The sequence below is a fragment of the Hemicordylus capensis genome, chromosome 5 (assembly GCF_027244095.1).
Source record: "Hemicordylus capensis ecotype Gifberg chromosome 5, rHemCap1.1.pri, whole genome shotgun sequence".
NCBI lineage: Eukaryota > Metazoa > Chordata > Lepidosauria > Squamata > Cordylidae > Hemicordylus > Hemicordylus capensis.
In genome coordinates, this window is record NC_069661.1 from 98,607,461 (window position 1) to 98,624,687 (window position 17,227).

Consider the following 17,227-nt stretch of genomic DNA (forward strand, 5'->3'; position numbering starts at 1 on the left):
AGCCGTGCTACTGGGAGCTCGGGGAGAGGGATCCCCATAATGCACCATGGACTCATGCGGAGCATTGTGGTATTTCCGGGGGGTGGGGCGATGTGGGGCGAAGCATCCCAGGACCCCAACCCCCCCAGAACCACTGGCAGCAGCTGAAAACCTGAGCAATTATTCAAACATTCAGGAAACACCCATAGTACTGCCTTTCCCAGGTCAAAAAGTTCTTTGAATATGGGACTATATCAGATGTTAGGGAAGATAGTGTAGTGTAGAACAGTGTTTCTCAACCACCGGTCCCTGGACCGCTGCCGGTCCCCGAAGGGTTGAGTGCCGGTCCCTGACTGGGAGTCAAACCCCCCCCCACTGAAATCAAGGCACTCACTTCCTCAATTTTGCACATGGCACAGAAGAGGAAGAGTATCACGGAGGCATGGGACCCTTCTTGTGCCTTGCCTCCACGTGCTGCTGAGATCTTCCTATAGCTATCTTATTCCCTATCTTTACAGCTTCAAACTGTATGCGATGCGGGGGCATGGAGGAAAAAGTATGGCAGTGGGCGCCACTTGAAGGGCTGCTGGTTCTTGCATGCTCATTGTTTGCAGCCAAAGGTTGGTTGATTGAAACCCAGCTGCCTGTTGTGGTCGAGGCGCCTTGAGAGGGAACACTGTTTCCCTCTTGCATCAGTGGGGCTTGCTTGTATGTTGTTTTCATTGGCCCCATGTAGCTTTTGAATTTTTCCAATGGCCCAGCATCCCCTCTCCATTGAGTAATCACAAGCACCTCCACTCCAGACATACTGGAGACAAATTTGTTCACCCAGGCTTTTAGATTCAGGGGTTCTCAACCTTGGGTACCCAGACGTTGGTGGACTTCTACTCCCATAATCCCGAGCCATAATGGCCAAATGCCATTGTTGTTGGAGGTTATGGGAGTTTAACTGAGGGACCCAAGGTTAAGAACCCCTAATATTCAATGTTTGCAAAAGATTCCAAATTTAATTATTTTAATGCTTATATTATTTTCATTCTAAACTGCCCAGAGATGCAAGTTTTGGGCAGTATAGAAGTCTGATAGATAGACAGACAGACAGACAGATAGACAGACTTGAAACCCCTTTACTAACTGCTGGTCCGGGAAACTGCGCATAAAGAATGTAGCGGTCCTTGAAACTCTGCACGAAGAATTTAGCGGTCCTTGACTCCAAAAAGTTTGAGAAACACTGGTGTAGAACATTCTTACAAAGCTTCCCACATGCAAAGAGTGTTTGATGAGTGAAAGAACTCAACCTTGCAGTCCTGGCCTTGTAGTCTGAACTTGCATCATTCTGGGAGAACCGTACTTTATGCTTTTACTGAACGTTAGAAATCGCTCTTAATGATCTATGTCAGTATTTTCTGCTTCACACAGAAAGCAGCTTCTTTTCCTGTGGTTTGCCAAGAAGAGCCACTAAATTCCCAGGGAATTTATGGAATCAGTGGAGTACTGAGGAGGAACAGAGAACTGGAATACCTGAGCAGGATTCCCGGTTTGTTCATGTAGTTATACATTACCTTATGTGCAATGTGTTTCAGAACTGAAAATAACAACTTAGTACTATTGAAACATCAGACGAGCACTGTTGCGAGAGCTTGGACTTTGAGGTGACTGCTATTTTTAGATATATGCTACTAAAGAACCAGGAAACCGGAAAAAAATGTCACAAGCTATGAGACTTCTTAAGAAAAAGAGTGTCCTAGGCAATATGCGATGAGTATCTTATCCAGCATACTGCTAGCAGACTGGGGGCTGGGAGCAGAGGGGAACACATAATCTCAAGAATTAAAATAAAGGACTCAATTTTAAAGTATAAATCAACAAACAAAAACTAGCCTTTAAGCAGACTGCTGCTAAATGGCCACTGCATTATAATGTGGAAGTCTTTAAAACTGGATATTTTGATTTTATTTTTTTAACAGATTTTGTAAAGGAAATGTTGATGTGGGGAGTCAAGACATCTCTTTGATTACCAGAAAATTCAATGTAGCTTAAAAAGTTGGTTTTGAAGCCTGCTTTTGTTTGTTTGTTTCAAAACATTTGCTTCCTGCTTTACCAAAGATTCTCAAAATAGCTAGCAAAGGACCAGTGAGGGCTATAATCTTAATTCAGGTATGAAATGTACCACTTGCATTTTCCAGTAGATACTTTAACCATCACAGCTGATGTATGTAGAACCTCTAGAACCCACAGTGCGTCATGATATTTAAAAAAGGGTGGAGGGGAAGCATCCGCTTGGAACAGTGTGAGTTAGCTTCACAATGCTTTATTACCAGAAAACCTGCTCATTTTCAAACCGTGATCTGCACATTTGTTTATCTTTCATACAATCTGCTCTTTTCTCCTTCTGTTCACCGTGTTCTGCTTGGCCTGTGAAGGGAACTGTGAGCAAAGGAGGGGGGAAATTGAGAAAGAGAAAAGACTGTAACTATCTATTCTTGTATAAAGTATTTATTGTTTGACAGACTTCCCTAGTCTCAAGGTGTACAGTTTGATTATGGTTTCTCAGTCATGAGGAGAAATACTTTGCACCCTCTGTTGCTTCATGTTTCTTCGCTTAATAGTTTTGCTATTGGGAACAAATGCTGATGCAGTTCTAGGAAGCTCCAGTTCAGATAAAGCCCTGGATACTGGGTTGGGGAGGAGCAGTATCTTTACAGTTGCAAAGTGCTGCTGCACTGTTTTTAGGAAGGAAGGACGTTATCTTTGTGTTGGGCCATATCTTAGGGTGTGGTTATGGTTTCCTTTGGTATGTGAGGTGTTTGAAAATAGATGGTTTTTAGAAATGTAGCTTACCTCCCATGCATGATCTGATTATGCCTAGCTAGTAGGGAAGGCACTCTGCCCATGTTCAGGGATCATTTTCTGTTCATCATATTTTGGAGTTGAGCTCTGGTAGTGAAAACAAGTACAGAGGCTGTGCTGGGGTTGCCAGCTCTGATGAAGCTATTCCTGGAGATGTTTATATTTTGTACAATATCAAATCATTAAAATACTCAGATTGCTTTCAGTAGTCACCTGGAGATTGATGCTGATTCTTGGTGACTTCCAGACTATTCTGGAAGGTTGGTAGCATTAGATGAGCCCTGAAAAACTCTGGCTCAAATATAGCAATGGAGTATGGGTATGAAAAGATGAAAAACCAGTGATGATCATCTCCAGCTGTAAAACCCTGCTCTGAAAAGTGCCAAATCAGTTAAGTTTGGGCAAAAAGAATTGCGGGGTTGGGGGTATTTTTGTTGGCTGATTAGTATATCTGGAGGAGTGTGAGCAATGAAAGCCTCCAGTGCAAATATGACCAGAGCTTTCCTATGTTTTTAATTCCTGACCACCTCTTTGGGATGGGGAAGGCTAATTGCTCCTTTAAAGTTCCCAATTCCCTCTCTCCATTTTTGCTTTAGAAACTCTGTAATTCCGAATAGTTGTGTTTTTAAACAATCCCTGTTTTTTAAGAGTATGTTTTAATAGATTTTCTGGATTTTTGAAAAGTAATTTTTAAATCAATGTATGAGTATGTAGTATGGCTAGTAGCTTTTTCTTATTTTGGTGAATTAATAACATTTATGGACTCTCCCCCGGCCCCCCGGCCAAGGCTTAAGTAACTGGTATCCAGATTGACTGGGGATGAACATTTTTCCTAGAGACAAGTTGCAGGAATGGTAACCTGCAGGAATGGTGTCATGAATTTTAAGTCATTGGCCATATCCCCTGCACTCAAGCTGTAGGTGTCTGCTTTGAGAAGTAGTTTGCCACAAGCTGGGAACAAGTTTGGCTTGATAAAAGTTCTGTATAATAAGCATACACTCTCTAATGACTTGACAGGATCTGAGTACTATCTGCCACTAACATTGTGCTACTTGACTGCTACACTTTGGGAAATGTTAGTTTTGGGGGACAAACTAGACATGATTCGAGAGATCTGTGAACATTTCTATTTTAAAAGTAGCAGTAGAAGTATATGTGTTGGAATGGGAATTTTGCACTAAAGGAGGGTTACCTGCCTTAGTACACTTTGGCCGAACTGACAGAAATGGCATCGGTAAATGTCAAGGACTTGATTCAGTGGTTTAGTCAAGCTGATGTTTTCATTGTTGTGATGACACAAAACTATTGTACAAATGGTAACACAATTAAACTAGATTTAGAATGGCTTTGTATCTCCAATGTTGGCACAAAGCAGCTGCTATGTACTCACTGGCATCTCCCAGTATTTTCAAAACAATGTTCAAACATCGAAGTAACAATACCGCCTGTGAGTAGTGTCTTATCACTTCCTCCAATTTTAGCAACTCTTTTGTAGATCTGTGAGATTCTAACACTATTGGGGAAGGGCTACAGCTCAGTGGTACATGTGTTGCATGCAGAATGCCCTAGATTGAATTCCTGCCTTATCCAAGTATGGTGGGGAAGGGCACACATTTGAAACCCTGCAGAGCCACTGTCAGGCAATAAACCCAATGAGCTAGAAGGATCATGTTCCGACTTGGTATAAGGCAGCTTCGTATGTTAAACATACCTCTTCCTTCAACAGAGAACTCTTAAAGCAGCACTACAAAGTTTAGTTTTCTCCGAGTGACAAAGTGCTGGAGTATCATGGTGTCTTTGCAGTTTCTGTTTGCAAATACATAAACAGAGCATTTTGAGAGTCAACAGACTCCTAAAGCATATGATTGGAAATCTTGCATCAGGATGCCAAAGAGAGCAACTGTACCCCAAAATAATTTACCTTCAGCCAATTCACCACTCTTTCTGTCGGATTATCTCTCAATTGGAAAAAGAACTCCATCACCAGGGTGCTTTCCAGACTAGCTGCTCATCATCATCAGCTCGTTGGAGAGGAGAGCTGGTCTTGTGGTAGCAAGCACGACTTGTCCTCCTAGCTAAGCAGGGTCCACTCTGGTTGCATTTGAATGGGAGACCACATGTGAACACTGGAAGATATTCCCCTGAGGGGATGGAGCCGCTATGGGAAGAGCAGAAGGTTTCAAGTTCCCTCTCTGGCATCTCCAAAATATGGCTGAGAGAGATTCCTGCCTGAAACACTGGAGGAGCTGCTGCCAGTCTGTGTAGAGTAGACAATACTGAGCTAGATAGACCAATGGTCTGACTCAGTCCTATGTTCCTATCAGCAAAATGCCTCTGTTTGGGCAAGTTGCATTCGAAATGCAAACAGTAGGGGGAGCAGTCTTGCAGCAACTAACAACCCGAAAAAACAGCAACTTTCTCACACCGGATATACGATGTCCTAGCTCTATATAGCAGCAATTAAATTTGAAACAAAGCATTGAAAATGTGAACGGGACCCTGCTGTAGGGACTGTGGTGTCACGATGCAGGAAGTGTGGGATACTTCTGAGATACGTCCTGACCCCTTTGTAGGGTCTAGTCTGGAAAGCGCCCAACACTTTTTAACAACTAAACTGCTTTTTCAAGGGGAAAACTACAAATATTTATATACCGCTTATCAACAAAAGTTCTCAAAGTGGTTTACATAGAAAAATAAATTAAAAAGAAGATGCTTTAAAAATACTTTTATCAGTCTATTTACTGACAAATGAAATCTAATTTTTGTTTATAAAATTTATATCCTTTAAGAGAACATCTCCTTTGTTATGTGCCCCACCGCCCATTGAGGTCACTTGAGGAGGTCCATCTCCAGTTACTGCCAGCTCATCTGGTGGCCACACGGAGACGGGCCTTCTTGATTGGTGCCCCAAGATTGTGGAATGCGCTCCCTGCTGAGATACGATCCTCCCCATCTCTGACTATTTTTTAAAAAACATCTGAAGACCCATCTCTTCACCCAAGCTTTTTCAGCTTTTTAAATTTGTAGGTTTTAAATTTTTACTGTTTTAAAATTGTTAAACTGTTTTAACCTTTTATATTTGTTTTAATTGTTTTTATGTCATTGTTAACCACCCAGAGACGAAACTTTGGGTGGTATACAAGTTAAATAATAAATAAATAAATAAATAAATCCTGCCTTCTCCAATAAATTGTTTCAAGGCAGCTTGCAATTATAAAACACAAACAACTCAAGAATATAGTAAATATAATTCAACTGTTATGATGAAACCGCAAACCGGCAGATAAAAGACCATTAAAAGATCTTGTATATTACTAAAAGTCTGAGAACAGAACTTTGCCTGATGCCCAAAGGATAGCAGAGCTTAGCTGACCCCAGGCAAACATGTCTGAGGAGAGAGTTCTATAATTTGGGTGTCATCACTGTTAATGGAACTGCTCCAGGGTGACTGGTGAAACACCCTTAAATGTGTTTGGGCTTGTGTAGGGAATTAGTGAGCTAGAGTGGAGCAGTCCCACGTCAGAATAAATTTGTGAAAAGTTCTGGTCCTGGGGAAATGAACTGACAGAGAGTAAGTTGAGATTCACAAATACAATTGGTTTATTGAAGGGTTTTGGAGTACAGTGGGAAAAGAGTTGATTAAGGCAATATTATTACTAAAATATGTCACAGAGATTAACCATGTAACTTACAAAGAGGCAATTTGAGCTTGGTGTCCGAATTAAATGAACTCGAGGCTGGCTAGAGAGAGAAGGTTTCAGAGAAACAGGTTTTTGGATTTAGGAAAGAGCAGGGAGAGGGAGAGGCTCAGAGGGGCACAGTGGTTATTATACTACCTCATTCCTTATGGCTCTGTTGCAGCCGAAGGATCTCTTTCCTCTGGAGTGGACAGGGAGGAGGCAGCAGCAGAGAACTGAACGCCGTTTGGGGGTTAAGCAGCAGGGGTAAATCCAAAAAACGGGTCTGGTCTTATGTAGCCAGCTTCTCGTAGCAGTGAGGCATGCTGGGTAGTTTGAGCCAGTGAGGAAAGCCAATCTGGCGGCTGAGAGCAGGAATGGCACAAACAGCAGGACACGGTCAGATGTTATGGCAGGTGTCAAGTCAATCGCCCAAACAGCGGGTGGATCCAAGGTGTAGAGACCAAAGGAAGTATACTGGTTCAAAAAACTGGGGCCAGTTATAGCCCAAAACATACCCTGGGGCAAAATGCTGATTCGTCCTCCTTCCTGAGGAGGGGAATTCCTATGGATCTCCCAAAGAATTCATTGTCTTTGTTGGGTGTACTAGCATAAGCATAATGTTGTGAAAAGGTCAAGAACAACCTGTATGTAAATGGACTGAGTGGATGTGCAAGGACTTATCTGTCAGGTCAGAAGGACCCAGTAAACCAATCAGTATTTTTAATGAGCACATCTCCTGAGTTTCTATGGCCCATCAACCTCTTTTGTTGGGGAGGGGAGCAGCATTCACAGTGCCTTATCTGCTTTCTTGCTGAGATTGTTAATTTAGCTTGTTTGGGGCAACCAAGGAGGGGAGGTAACATCAGTCTCTGGACAGAGAGACCTTGATGTTAACTCAGAAGCTAACTTGGGTCTGCTTAGACATTCCCAATAGAGGGAAAGGCACAAGGCTAATCCCCTTCCAATTTGCTTGATAGTTGGTGAACCTGGGGGCGATGCCTGCTATGTGACGTGTTCCCAGAAGTGATGAGCGCATGATCCAATGAGGCTCTGAGCGTGTTAAGAGTGGGAGCTTCAAGCCTGTAGTTCCAGACATGAGCAAAGGGGCTTCTGGGAGCCTGCAGAAAGGCAGTGCAGGCAACATCACAGAAAAGGTCCTCTCCCAGTAGCTAACCACCTGGTGTTAGTTTGCCCACCATTATAGATAAGATATTCGAGAGCTGGAGGGAAGTGTTGGGTTCTTTCTAGAATGCACGTGCAATTCATCTGGGGCAATGCTCGTGCCCATCAGGTTCAACAAGCCAGTTTGGTCCCTTTGTGAATTGAGAGTGCACTGTAGAATATATTCCAGAATCCCCTACAACATTCAGAGATTCTTCAGCTGACAAATCAATATGGGAAAAGTTACCTAAGGGTAGGAAATTTGAATATCACAGGCCCATTGAAAAGTAATTAAAATCCAGCATAAAGGCAATTTAAAATAATGCTAAAATGCAGAGTTGCTCCTTAACATTCTCCAGTAAAGCCTGAGGATGTTACTATGTGCACAACTGCAGGTTTGGTCTTCCTTTAATTTTCAGAAGTGTAGATGGCTTTTCATGCATATTTTTAGCTTTATCTAGATCCAGACATCCTGACATTCTTCCTGACGTTGGCCAGTAAAGCATGAACATTTAGAACAGTTTTCGCTTCTCAGTCTGTGTTGTTGCTAAGCAGCCAGAGTCTGTTAGCTTTTCTTCTTCAGGCATGCCACACATGCATTTTAGCTCTTGGGTAATATTCCAGTAAGTTGTTTTGGGTACAGTACTACAGTACAGGTCCTGCATATAGCAAATGGTGGGTGGTGGGGAGGGAGGAAAAGCCTAGCTGCAGGGAGATTGCTGTGTCACTTAAGAAAAAAAAATTTAAAGCAAGATGTACACTTCCACACAGGAATTGTATAGCAAAGTAGTGCACCATTAGCACAAAGTGTGAAAGTTCACCGAATGACACAGCATTACTACAGGAAGATAATTTTTATATCTGTTCATCTCTTTTTTGAAAATCTCTCTGTGTGTGACTGTGTGCACGCATGGGATTCTTTGAGTGGATTCTTGAACAGCCTTCATGGAAAATTAAATTTCACAAAATAACTCCAGCCGTGGATGTCTGTGACACTTGGGCAACTGCATTCCTCACAGCAATCTCTACATCGAGGGTGGGGGAAAGTCACATTTCCTGGGTATTATTGCTTTGAATACTCAGAACATGAAACATCCACACAAGGGAAGTGCTAGAGCAGGGGAAACATCTGGACTGTCTATGGTGAATAGAAAACAAGGGCACATTTATTTCACCGTTTCTGTGGAATGCATTGTATAAACTGGTTCCACCTGAGCTGTATGTGAATATGTGTACCAACAGGTTTTATTGCCCTCTTGCTCTCATTCTCAGGGTTGGTTGCCTTCTTCCTTGGAGTAATATTGGTTAGAGCTGCTAGGAAGCATCAATATGAATTTCTGAGGCTGCTTTCCACCTTCAGATTTATCCTTTGGCAGGCCACTCTTGTGAGTGAAATTGTGACATAGGAAAGATTTATGCACATGGCTACTCATGAGTCAGACACAGATATGCAGAGATTTTCTTGGCATACTTGTGCCTGTATCCAAAGATGGCATTACAATTTCATTTATGGGAGTAGCTTGCAAGAACACTGCTGCAAGTGAAAATGACAAGGTAAATGATCCTGACACACTAAAAGAGGAGTGGAACCTACTGCTGCCCCCCCCCGTGCCCCGTGACAACTTTTTGTGTTGTGGGCTCCTATTTTTGCATTCGTTCCCCCCCTCCCTTCTTGGCAGCTGCCAGTAATTCAAGCACTGAAGCACCACCTTTAGGAGAGTCACATACAGTGTTCTCTCTAATTTTTTTCACCGGTGTGCAGAATGAGTTTTGTTCTGAGTGGCAGTATCAAGGCAGTATGTGGGCACATGCATTCAGAGTGAGACCTTCCTGATTACAATTGAGTGGGATCTAAAATTAACTGAGAGGAGATAAAAAACGTCTGAGTGTGTGCACATGTGCATGCCTTAGAAGGAACACTGGTCACAACTACAACCATTTAAACAATGTCAGATTTCCACATGGCACTGTAGGTTTTACTGGACCAATTATGCCCTCTCCTGGCACGCTCTGTCTGTCTGAGTTTTGCTGTATCTCTACTCTGTAATTTGTACTGAAAGTTAGTGAATTTTTGGCATTCTTTCTTTTCACGTATCCTCATATAAAGTGTATTTGTCACTTTGCAGAAAAAGTACAGAAAGGGATCGGTTGATATATCCAAAATCAAGTGTGTGGAAGTTGTGAAGAACGATGGTATTGCTATTCCCTGTCAAAATAAATATCCATTTCAGGTGAGTTTGTCTGGTTTAAGAACACAGTCACCACCGTACATAGGTCATAGCTATAAAGTCTGATGCACAGGATTTTATCAAGCACCTGACTTTCCTTGTTTACACTTAAAACAGAGCTCAGCAATTTCCAGGTGCCAGCTTACTTCCAGGGTGCCTGGAAGTTTAAGTGTGGTGCCTTAGCCAGGCAATGGATGGATGTGACCGGGTGGAGGAATGAACAAGCAAAGCAGGGTTTGCTCCCTTCTCCTCCAGGTCACGTTGGTTTGTTGCCTGCTTGAGCCAGATAGACACAACCAGGAGGAGGAGGGAGCAAATGGTCCCTTACTTGCTTGCTCACTCTTCCTCCTCCTGGCCCTGACTGGCTTAGGCAGGCAATGGATGGACACGACCAGGAGAGGTGTAAGCAAGCAAGGAGAGAAGTAAGTAAGTAGGCAAGCAAGAAGTAAGCAATTCCCTCCTGTTCACATCAGCCCATCACCTCCCTGAGCCAAATGGATGGAACAATGCACCCCCCCTTGCTTGTTCACTGCTCCTCCTCATTGCATCCATCCATAGCCTGCCTCAGCCAGATGGACATGACCAGCAGGAGTGAGCAAGCAAGGTGGGGACTCGCCCACCTCCCCACATGGAACAGAGGGTGCTGCCAGGGGTGTGTGGTCAGCCTGCCCCCCACCAATGGAGCAGAGGACAATCTGGTTCCTACATTTTTGGACTGCCTCCTAAAGGCAAAGAAAATATGTTAAGGTCTGACATAAAACATCCATCAGTCCCTCTTTGTGGATTTTTGTGTAGTTCCTTACCATTTACTTTACCTTTCCACTAGGGGTGTACACAAAATTGGTGTGTCCGATTTGCTCAAATTCAAGCCAGTCTGGGAGTTCTAATGGATTTTTTAAAAAAAGATTTCACCGCTTCTGGAGGGTGCTGCCGTGGCTGTGGGTGTCTGGGTGTGTCTCCGGCATTTCCTTTTCCCTCCACCAGCCTGCTCCCAGTGTCAAAACAGCCCAGTTTGGGCAGTTTTCAGCCAGTGCTAGGCCTTTTTGCACATGAGCGACAGCCTCCCAAATGGCTGCCACCAGCATGCAGAGGCCCAGAACAGACCATTTTGAGACCAGGAGGAAACTGGCAGGGGAGGGGGAACCAGCAGAGATCCCCCCGCGGCAACGGCAGCACCCCCCACTCCCACCGAGGTGATGAGTTATTTTTTAAAAAATCGTGTTAGAACCCTCAAACCGGCCGGGGTCAAGTCGGTATGAGGTCAAGCCAGTTCACACATCCCTACTTACCACTAGTGTAGCTCTATACTGCTGGTTGACTTTGAAGAAGAGCACACGAACCTATTTTTCAAACTGGGAATTATCTAATGCAGACATGCAACTTTGACTTGGTGCATCTCCTGTTACATAGGAGAGGTTTCTAGCTGTAATGCTCAGAGTTCCGGGCTCAGAAAGGTTACGAAGTCATATTTGATATTTAAAAAACAAAACAAAACATTACTTAGGAAGTTGCCTTTTCCTGAGTCAGAACATTGGTCCATTTAGGCTTGGATTGTCTACATCGACTAGCAGCAGCTCTCCCGGGCTTCAAAGAACAATATTTCCAGATTGAACCAGGGACCTTCTGCATGCAGAACATAAGCTCTTCCACTGAGCTATAGCCCCATCTAGTGCTTAAATGCTTCGCCTGCTACCAACTGCATTATAAATGATCAAAAGGTGTTACATCAGTTTAATATTTAGTTACATATGCTTTTTATATTTCACTCAATCTGGATTTTGAAAACAGATGTTACCTTGATTATCAATGTTAATGAAGGAATTATTACTTATGGTTTTTAAAAAATCTATACTGAATATGCTGTAGCAGCCCAGCCTAGTATTTCCATTGTCTCATTTATTTTTTATCTTTCCCTTGCTTATTTCTAGGTTGTGTACGATAATAGCACACTTTATGTTTTTGCTCCCACTGTATATAGCAGGGATCAGTGGGTACGGAATCTGAAAGAAGGTAATGGCAGCTATTTATAAAGTTTATATTTTATTTGAATGAAAAGCGGGAAGGGACTCCAATCTAAAGATTAGGAGCTGAGGTGCACCTAGGTAATTTTGGAGCCTGGACCTAAAGGCCTTTGGAGCCCCACCCCCACTGCATCACCCCCCCCACACACACACCTTGACACATGCAGTATTTTAAAGGTATATTTATGCAAATACGCATTAGCAGAAACATTTCAACACGCAACTTAACATATTTCCACCCCACATGTTTCTTTCCCTGCTCCCCCTCTGTCTCTAAAGCAGAGGTCATGCTCGACTATCTGGCGCAGGTCACAGTCACGCTCAGCTGCCTGGCGCAGCATGGACTGGCACAGCAACCACACCATCCAGGATGGGCTAAAGAGGATTGGGGGGCCCCAGGGGGTGTGGAAGCCTTGGACTTCGGCCTGGAAGTCCAGGGGTAAGAGTGCCTCTGATTCAGAGCTTTCCAGTACATGTATACTAAAGAGTTCTCAGCCTGCATTTAAAAAAAAAGCCAAATATCATCAGTTGCATATTTCTAGTGGTATACTGCTTTGGGGGAAAAGGTAGATTGGAGGTCCTTTAATAAGTGGGTAGAAGAGCTAAGAAAGAGGTAACAAGTAGTTATAAAAATCATTACTTCATAAGAAGTCCTATCCACACCACATATTTAAATGGTCCCACAGCAATTCTCTCTTCTTAGAAATGTCAAAGTACACATACTCTGCAGTAGGGATATGCACAAACCGGTTTGGCGCCTCCTTTGGGAAACGCCAAAGCGCAGCTGACCAGTTCAGGGGGTGAGGAGTGGTTCCCTTCAAAAGCAGGCCCTTACCTGCTCTGCTGCCGCCCCACTGCTTTTTCCAGTCGTGGTGCTCACACTACCAAAGGCTCTGTGGCCATGTGCATGCCGGCACCACATGCAGGCTGCAGGGAACAGCGCTGCAGCCACACACGGTCTTTGGTAGAATGAGCGCTGCACCTGGGAAAGCAGTTGGGCGGCAGCAGAGCTGGTAAAGTCCTGCTTACCTGCTTTTTAAGGGAACTGCTCCCTGCCTGTGCCCACATGGGCCGTTTGTGCACATCTCTACTGTGCAGTAGACCACTTGACTGTTAATAATATGCGAACAGATCTATGCAAATCTGTCAGCATAGGTGTTGTTTCCTGTCTCCATGTTGTTTTTAATGTTGAGGTATAATTAATCTCTGAAAAGTGAAAATGTGCCAGAACTATTATTAATATAATGATGGTTCCCTTAAGGTGAAATTTTAACAGTGTTCAAGTTTTATAATAAATTATTCATTACATGTTTAAAAGTTGGTGTTTTACAGACATTTGCCTTTTTTTAATATATAGAGATAAAGAACAATAGTAACATAATGGTAAAATACCACCCTAAATTCTGGACAGATGGAATTTATCAGTGTTGCAGGCAAACAGAAAAATTGGCACCTGGGTGTGAAAAATACAGCCTCTTTGAAAATGGTATGTACTCATGCTTCCTGTCCAGATTTATTTTCATGTATGGATTTATTTTGACTTAGACTTCATTCACAAGGAGTCATTTGCTGCCAGCTCTGTGGCTGCTCTCACACTGGCCTGATTCCGTTAATAGTCCTGGATTTGCAGTAGACCCGCCCCCATTTTTAAAAATGTGCAAAAGATTTGTGTGTGTGTGTGTGTGTGTTTCTGGACCATATAAGTACAAAATTAACTTAGGTAGACAAGCTTAATCTGTGGTATTGATTTTGTAGCCACTTTTTCCCTAAGGTGGCAAATATTTGAAAGTAGTTATGAGATAGCTCATAAAATAATGCGTGTAGAAAGCCATGTTGGGGACAACAACAATACAAAATAGTTATTTGAGTCAAAAGAGCAGAAGAACGGTTGCTATCTGCAATATCCATCAGTGTAATGTAGTTAGACTAGGAGCAGGAGGGCATGGTCAAATCTCCACTGAGTCATGAAGCTCACTGGATGACCTTGTACAAGTCACCATCTGAAAGTGCTCATGTCAAAATCCTACCTCAAGATTGTTTTGAGAAATAAAAGGGGTGGGAGAGATGTAAACTCCTCTGAAAAGATATGTGAACTGCTCTGAAAAAGACTGCTCCAAAACTTACTTTAGCATGCACATATCCAGTTCCTCATTCATTTATATGTACAGTATATTGGGAAATATTACCCTGGCAGACATCAAGGCAGCACACTTGATAATCTCTTGCACATTGGGCAGACATGATGGTAGAGTGCCTTGCAGTGGATAGTCTTTCGGTGGTCTAGATGTATGATTTGGGATGGCTGAAAGCTGTTTAGTGATGCAAAACACCCAGTTTTTATTCATTTATATGTATATTGGCATGTTTATTTATTTTGACATATATTTAGTAGTATTTGAACCATCTGCTTAGGAAGGTTTGAATGTTTTGTCCCCTGTGTGAAAATGAGGGACAGAATGGCATGTTGGGAATGCAGGGCAGGACAGGACATGCACCCCCCTGCTTTTAGTTGTGTGGTGGTCAAGTCTGGTTGGACCCTTTGTTCAAACTGGCTTAATATCTTTATGTTTATTAAGCTTTCACTAGATACCTTTTAAATTTAACACTGCTACTTTCTACTGTTTGTTTTAGGCATGGAGACATTGCCTGGAGCAATGCCAGATAAAAATAAGGTAAGGGATGTTCAGAGCACTGAACATCTATAATTGATAGAATTTACCCAAGCTTGGTCTGAAGTCACATGATGCAGGTAAAGCTAAGCAGGTCTAGGTCTGGTCAGTGCCTGGATGAGTGACCACCTCAGAATTACATGTACATCGCCTTGAGTTCCATGATGAAAGGAAGGTGGTATATAAATGCGATATTTAAGATATTAAAGAACTGACGTGGTGCAGTGTCTCGAGCCTTGAGAATGAGAAAGTCACATTCAATTCCACACTTAGTTGAGAAGCTCACTGGGGCCTAGTTCTCAGTAAGATGGTAAATCTTTGTCTCTTCTATACAAAAAATCCCTCCATACAGAAGACTAAATGTCAAGGGCAAAGGATCTTATTGTTTTCCTTGATATGTTTGTCCAATGCATGGGGATCCTTTTTCAGGGGAGATCATTATATGACATGTCTTCAGAACTGCAATCTGATGTGATACAGTTAGACATGGGTGGCTGCTACTTAGTAAAACAAAAGCTGCAGGAGATTCTAATCACCAGTCTTCACCATGACTAGCCCACACTGGCTTGAGGATACAGTGGGAGAGCGGTCCCAGGCCATGAGAGGTAGAATAGTGGTGTCACCAATATGACTAGTTTAGCCTTGAGACTAGACCTGAGTAGTCATGAACAATTCATTATATCTTATAATGAAGGGCTCTAATCATAATTAGATAAGATATCTGGTGGTTTGGGCTGAAGTGTCACCACTATGCAACCCCATCATATTGGTGACACCACAATTCTACCTCTCATGGCCTGGGACCACTCTCCTGCTGTTTTATTAATGTATTTTCACTTTTATCTGACTATAAACTGTCTTGTAATCTGTCTAAAAGGCAGGATATAACAAGCTATATAACAGGATATAACAGGATATGAATGAATAAATGATATTAGCTTCCAAAGCCATTTGTTCCATCTGACTATTCATGATGGAAAATACAATATTATTGAGTTTTATCCAGAATCTATCCAGTTTAGAAACAGCAGACTCAGAATTTCTAATAATCATATTCAATTATTAGAAGCTTTCAAGAGTTAATAGTCATAATTTGTTTCAGTTTTCCAGAAGGCCCCCACCTCCTATTCCCCCAGAGGAAGAGGAGGAGGAAGAAGAAGAAATAGTAGTAGCTATGTATGACTTTCAGCCCACGGAACCTCATGATCTGAGACTAGAAAGAGGTCAAGAATATACAGTAATTGAAAAAAATGACATTCATTGGTGGAAAGCAAGAGATAAATATGGGTAAGCAATATTAACACAATTTCATCTTTTTTAATACTGGGAGAAATTGTTCCTATTATACAATGAATCTGAAAGGTGTAACTACTCTGTTAGTCTTTGTTAACACTTTCATGGTGAGTTGTTTTCATGCATCTGAAGCAAGCAGTTCTCTGAGAAAAACGTGTCAGGTAAAGTTCATGGGGACCAATCGAAGGCTGTCTTGAATCAGGTTCAGATCTCTGCCGAGCTATGACACTAATTGGATGTCTGGGGACAAATAATCCTGTCTCCGCTTAACCTGTTTTTCAGAACTGTTATAAATTATTGGGAGGGGAAGGATAGGATTCAAAGGTTTGAAAAACAAAATCTGACTTCATAAAACACGGTAGGGTTGCATGTGTACCTATACGAATATTTAATAATGGCATAGAATGAGTCTATTCTCACAACTGGAAAGGCAACAAGGAGGAAGGCAGGGTGGAGCCTACCTTCCCTCCAGACAAATTTCAACGTCCTCTTCAATGTACCGCCATGCTCCCACACAAGCTGTACTGCATGGAGCAGAAATCCCACAATGCACCGTACAATGAGTGCAGTACATTGGGGGATTCCCCGGGAGTTGGACACTCTAGGTGCCCGACTTTGTGTATACTTGGGCTGCCTGCAGCCCGAGCACAAACATGACCCCCATACTTGGAGTAAAAGGTGCACTTGTGCCCGGGGACAAAACCTGGGCTTGTGGGGGAGGCAGTGCTGGGATCAGCCTCTATCCTGGCACTGCACATGAGCAGCCTATGGCTTTCCTCACCTGGTTGGGCTGCTCATGCGCATAGCCTTAATGGGACATTGTAAAAAGCACAGAACATTGTGGAATGAATCATGATGGAGATCAAGTAGATGTGTCCAGAATTTGTTTGATGGTTCTCCAACATACAGTAAAGCATCTATCTATAGATTTAATTCTCCTGGGTGTGCCTTGGAATGTGCGTACCAGCGCCCAGCTGATTGGCTGGGTGGCAGAGGTGCCTGATTGGCTGAGGCACACCTAGGAGGATTGGTTGCCATGGCGTTGGCGGGTCAGCCACGTAGGCAAGGCCCAGGAGGGGGGAAAGAAGGGGGGGACAGAAGTGGCGGTGGGGAGGAGAGGCAGCTGGGCCCGGTACGGGCCGGCTGTGGTTAGGAAGCGGAGACTGGGGCAGAAGGGGGGAGGGGGGAGAGGTAACCGCCGGCCCCAAAGAGCGCACAGATGCTCTGTGCAGGGTCGGCTAGTATATTTTATTAGTTTCTGGGAATATGAGTCAGCATTAGTTTCTTTATATATGATAAGAATGAGAACAGCTTAACAACAAGGCACAGTATTCATGTTATTCAGT

General features: G+C 43.0%; 1 protein-coding gene across 2 annotated transcripts in view; it reads left to right on the forward strand.

The window, feature by feature from the left end:
* The window catches only part of TEC (tec protein tyrosine kinase), a 76,621-nt gene that overhangs the window by 34,057 nt on the left and 25,337 nt on the right, over positions 1-17,227 (forward strand). For both annotated transcript variants that reach the window (XM_053254374.1, XM_053254375.1), the window contains 5 exons: positions 9,797-9,901; positions 11,827-11,908; positions 13,277-13,405; positions 14,551-14,591; positions 15,691-15,875. In XM_053254374.1, coding sequence (XP_053110349.1) covers positions 9,797-9,901; positions 11,827-11,908; positions 13,277-13,405; positions 14,551-14,591; positions 15,691-15,875 — 542 coding nt within the window. The remainder of the gene's footprint in view (positions 1-9,796; positions 9,902-11,826; positions 11,909-13,276; positions 13,406-14,550; positions 14,592-15,690; positions 15,876-17,227) is intronic.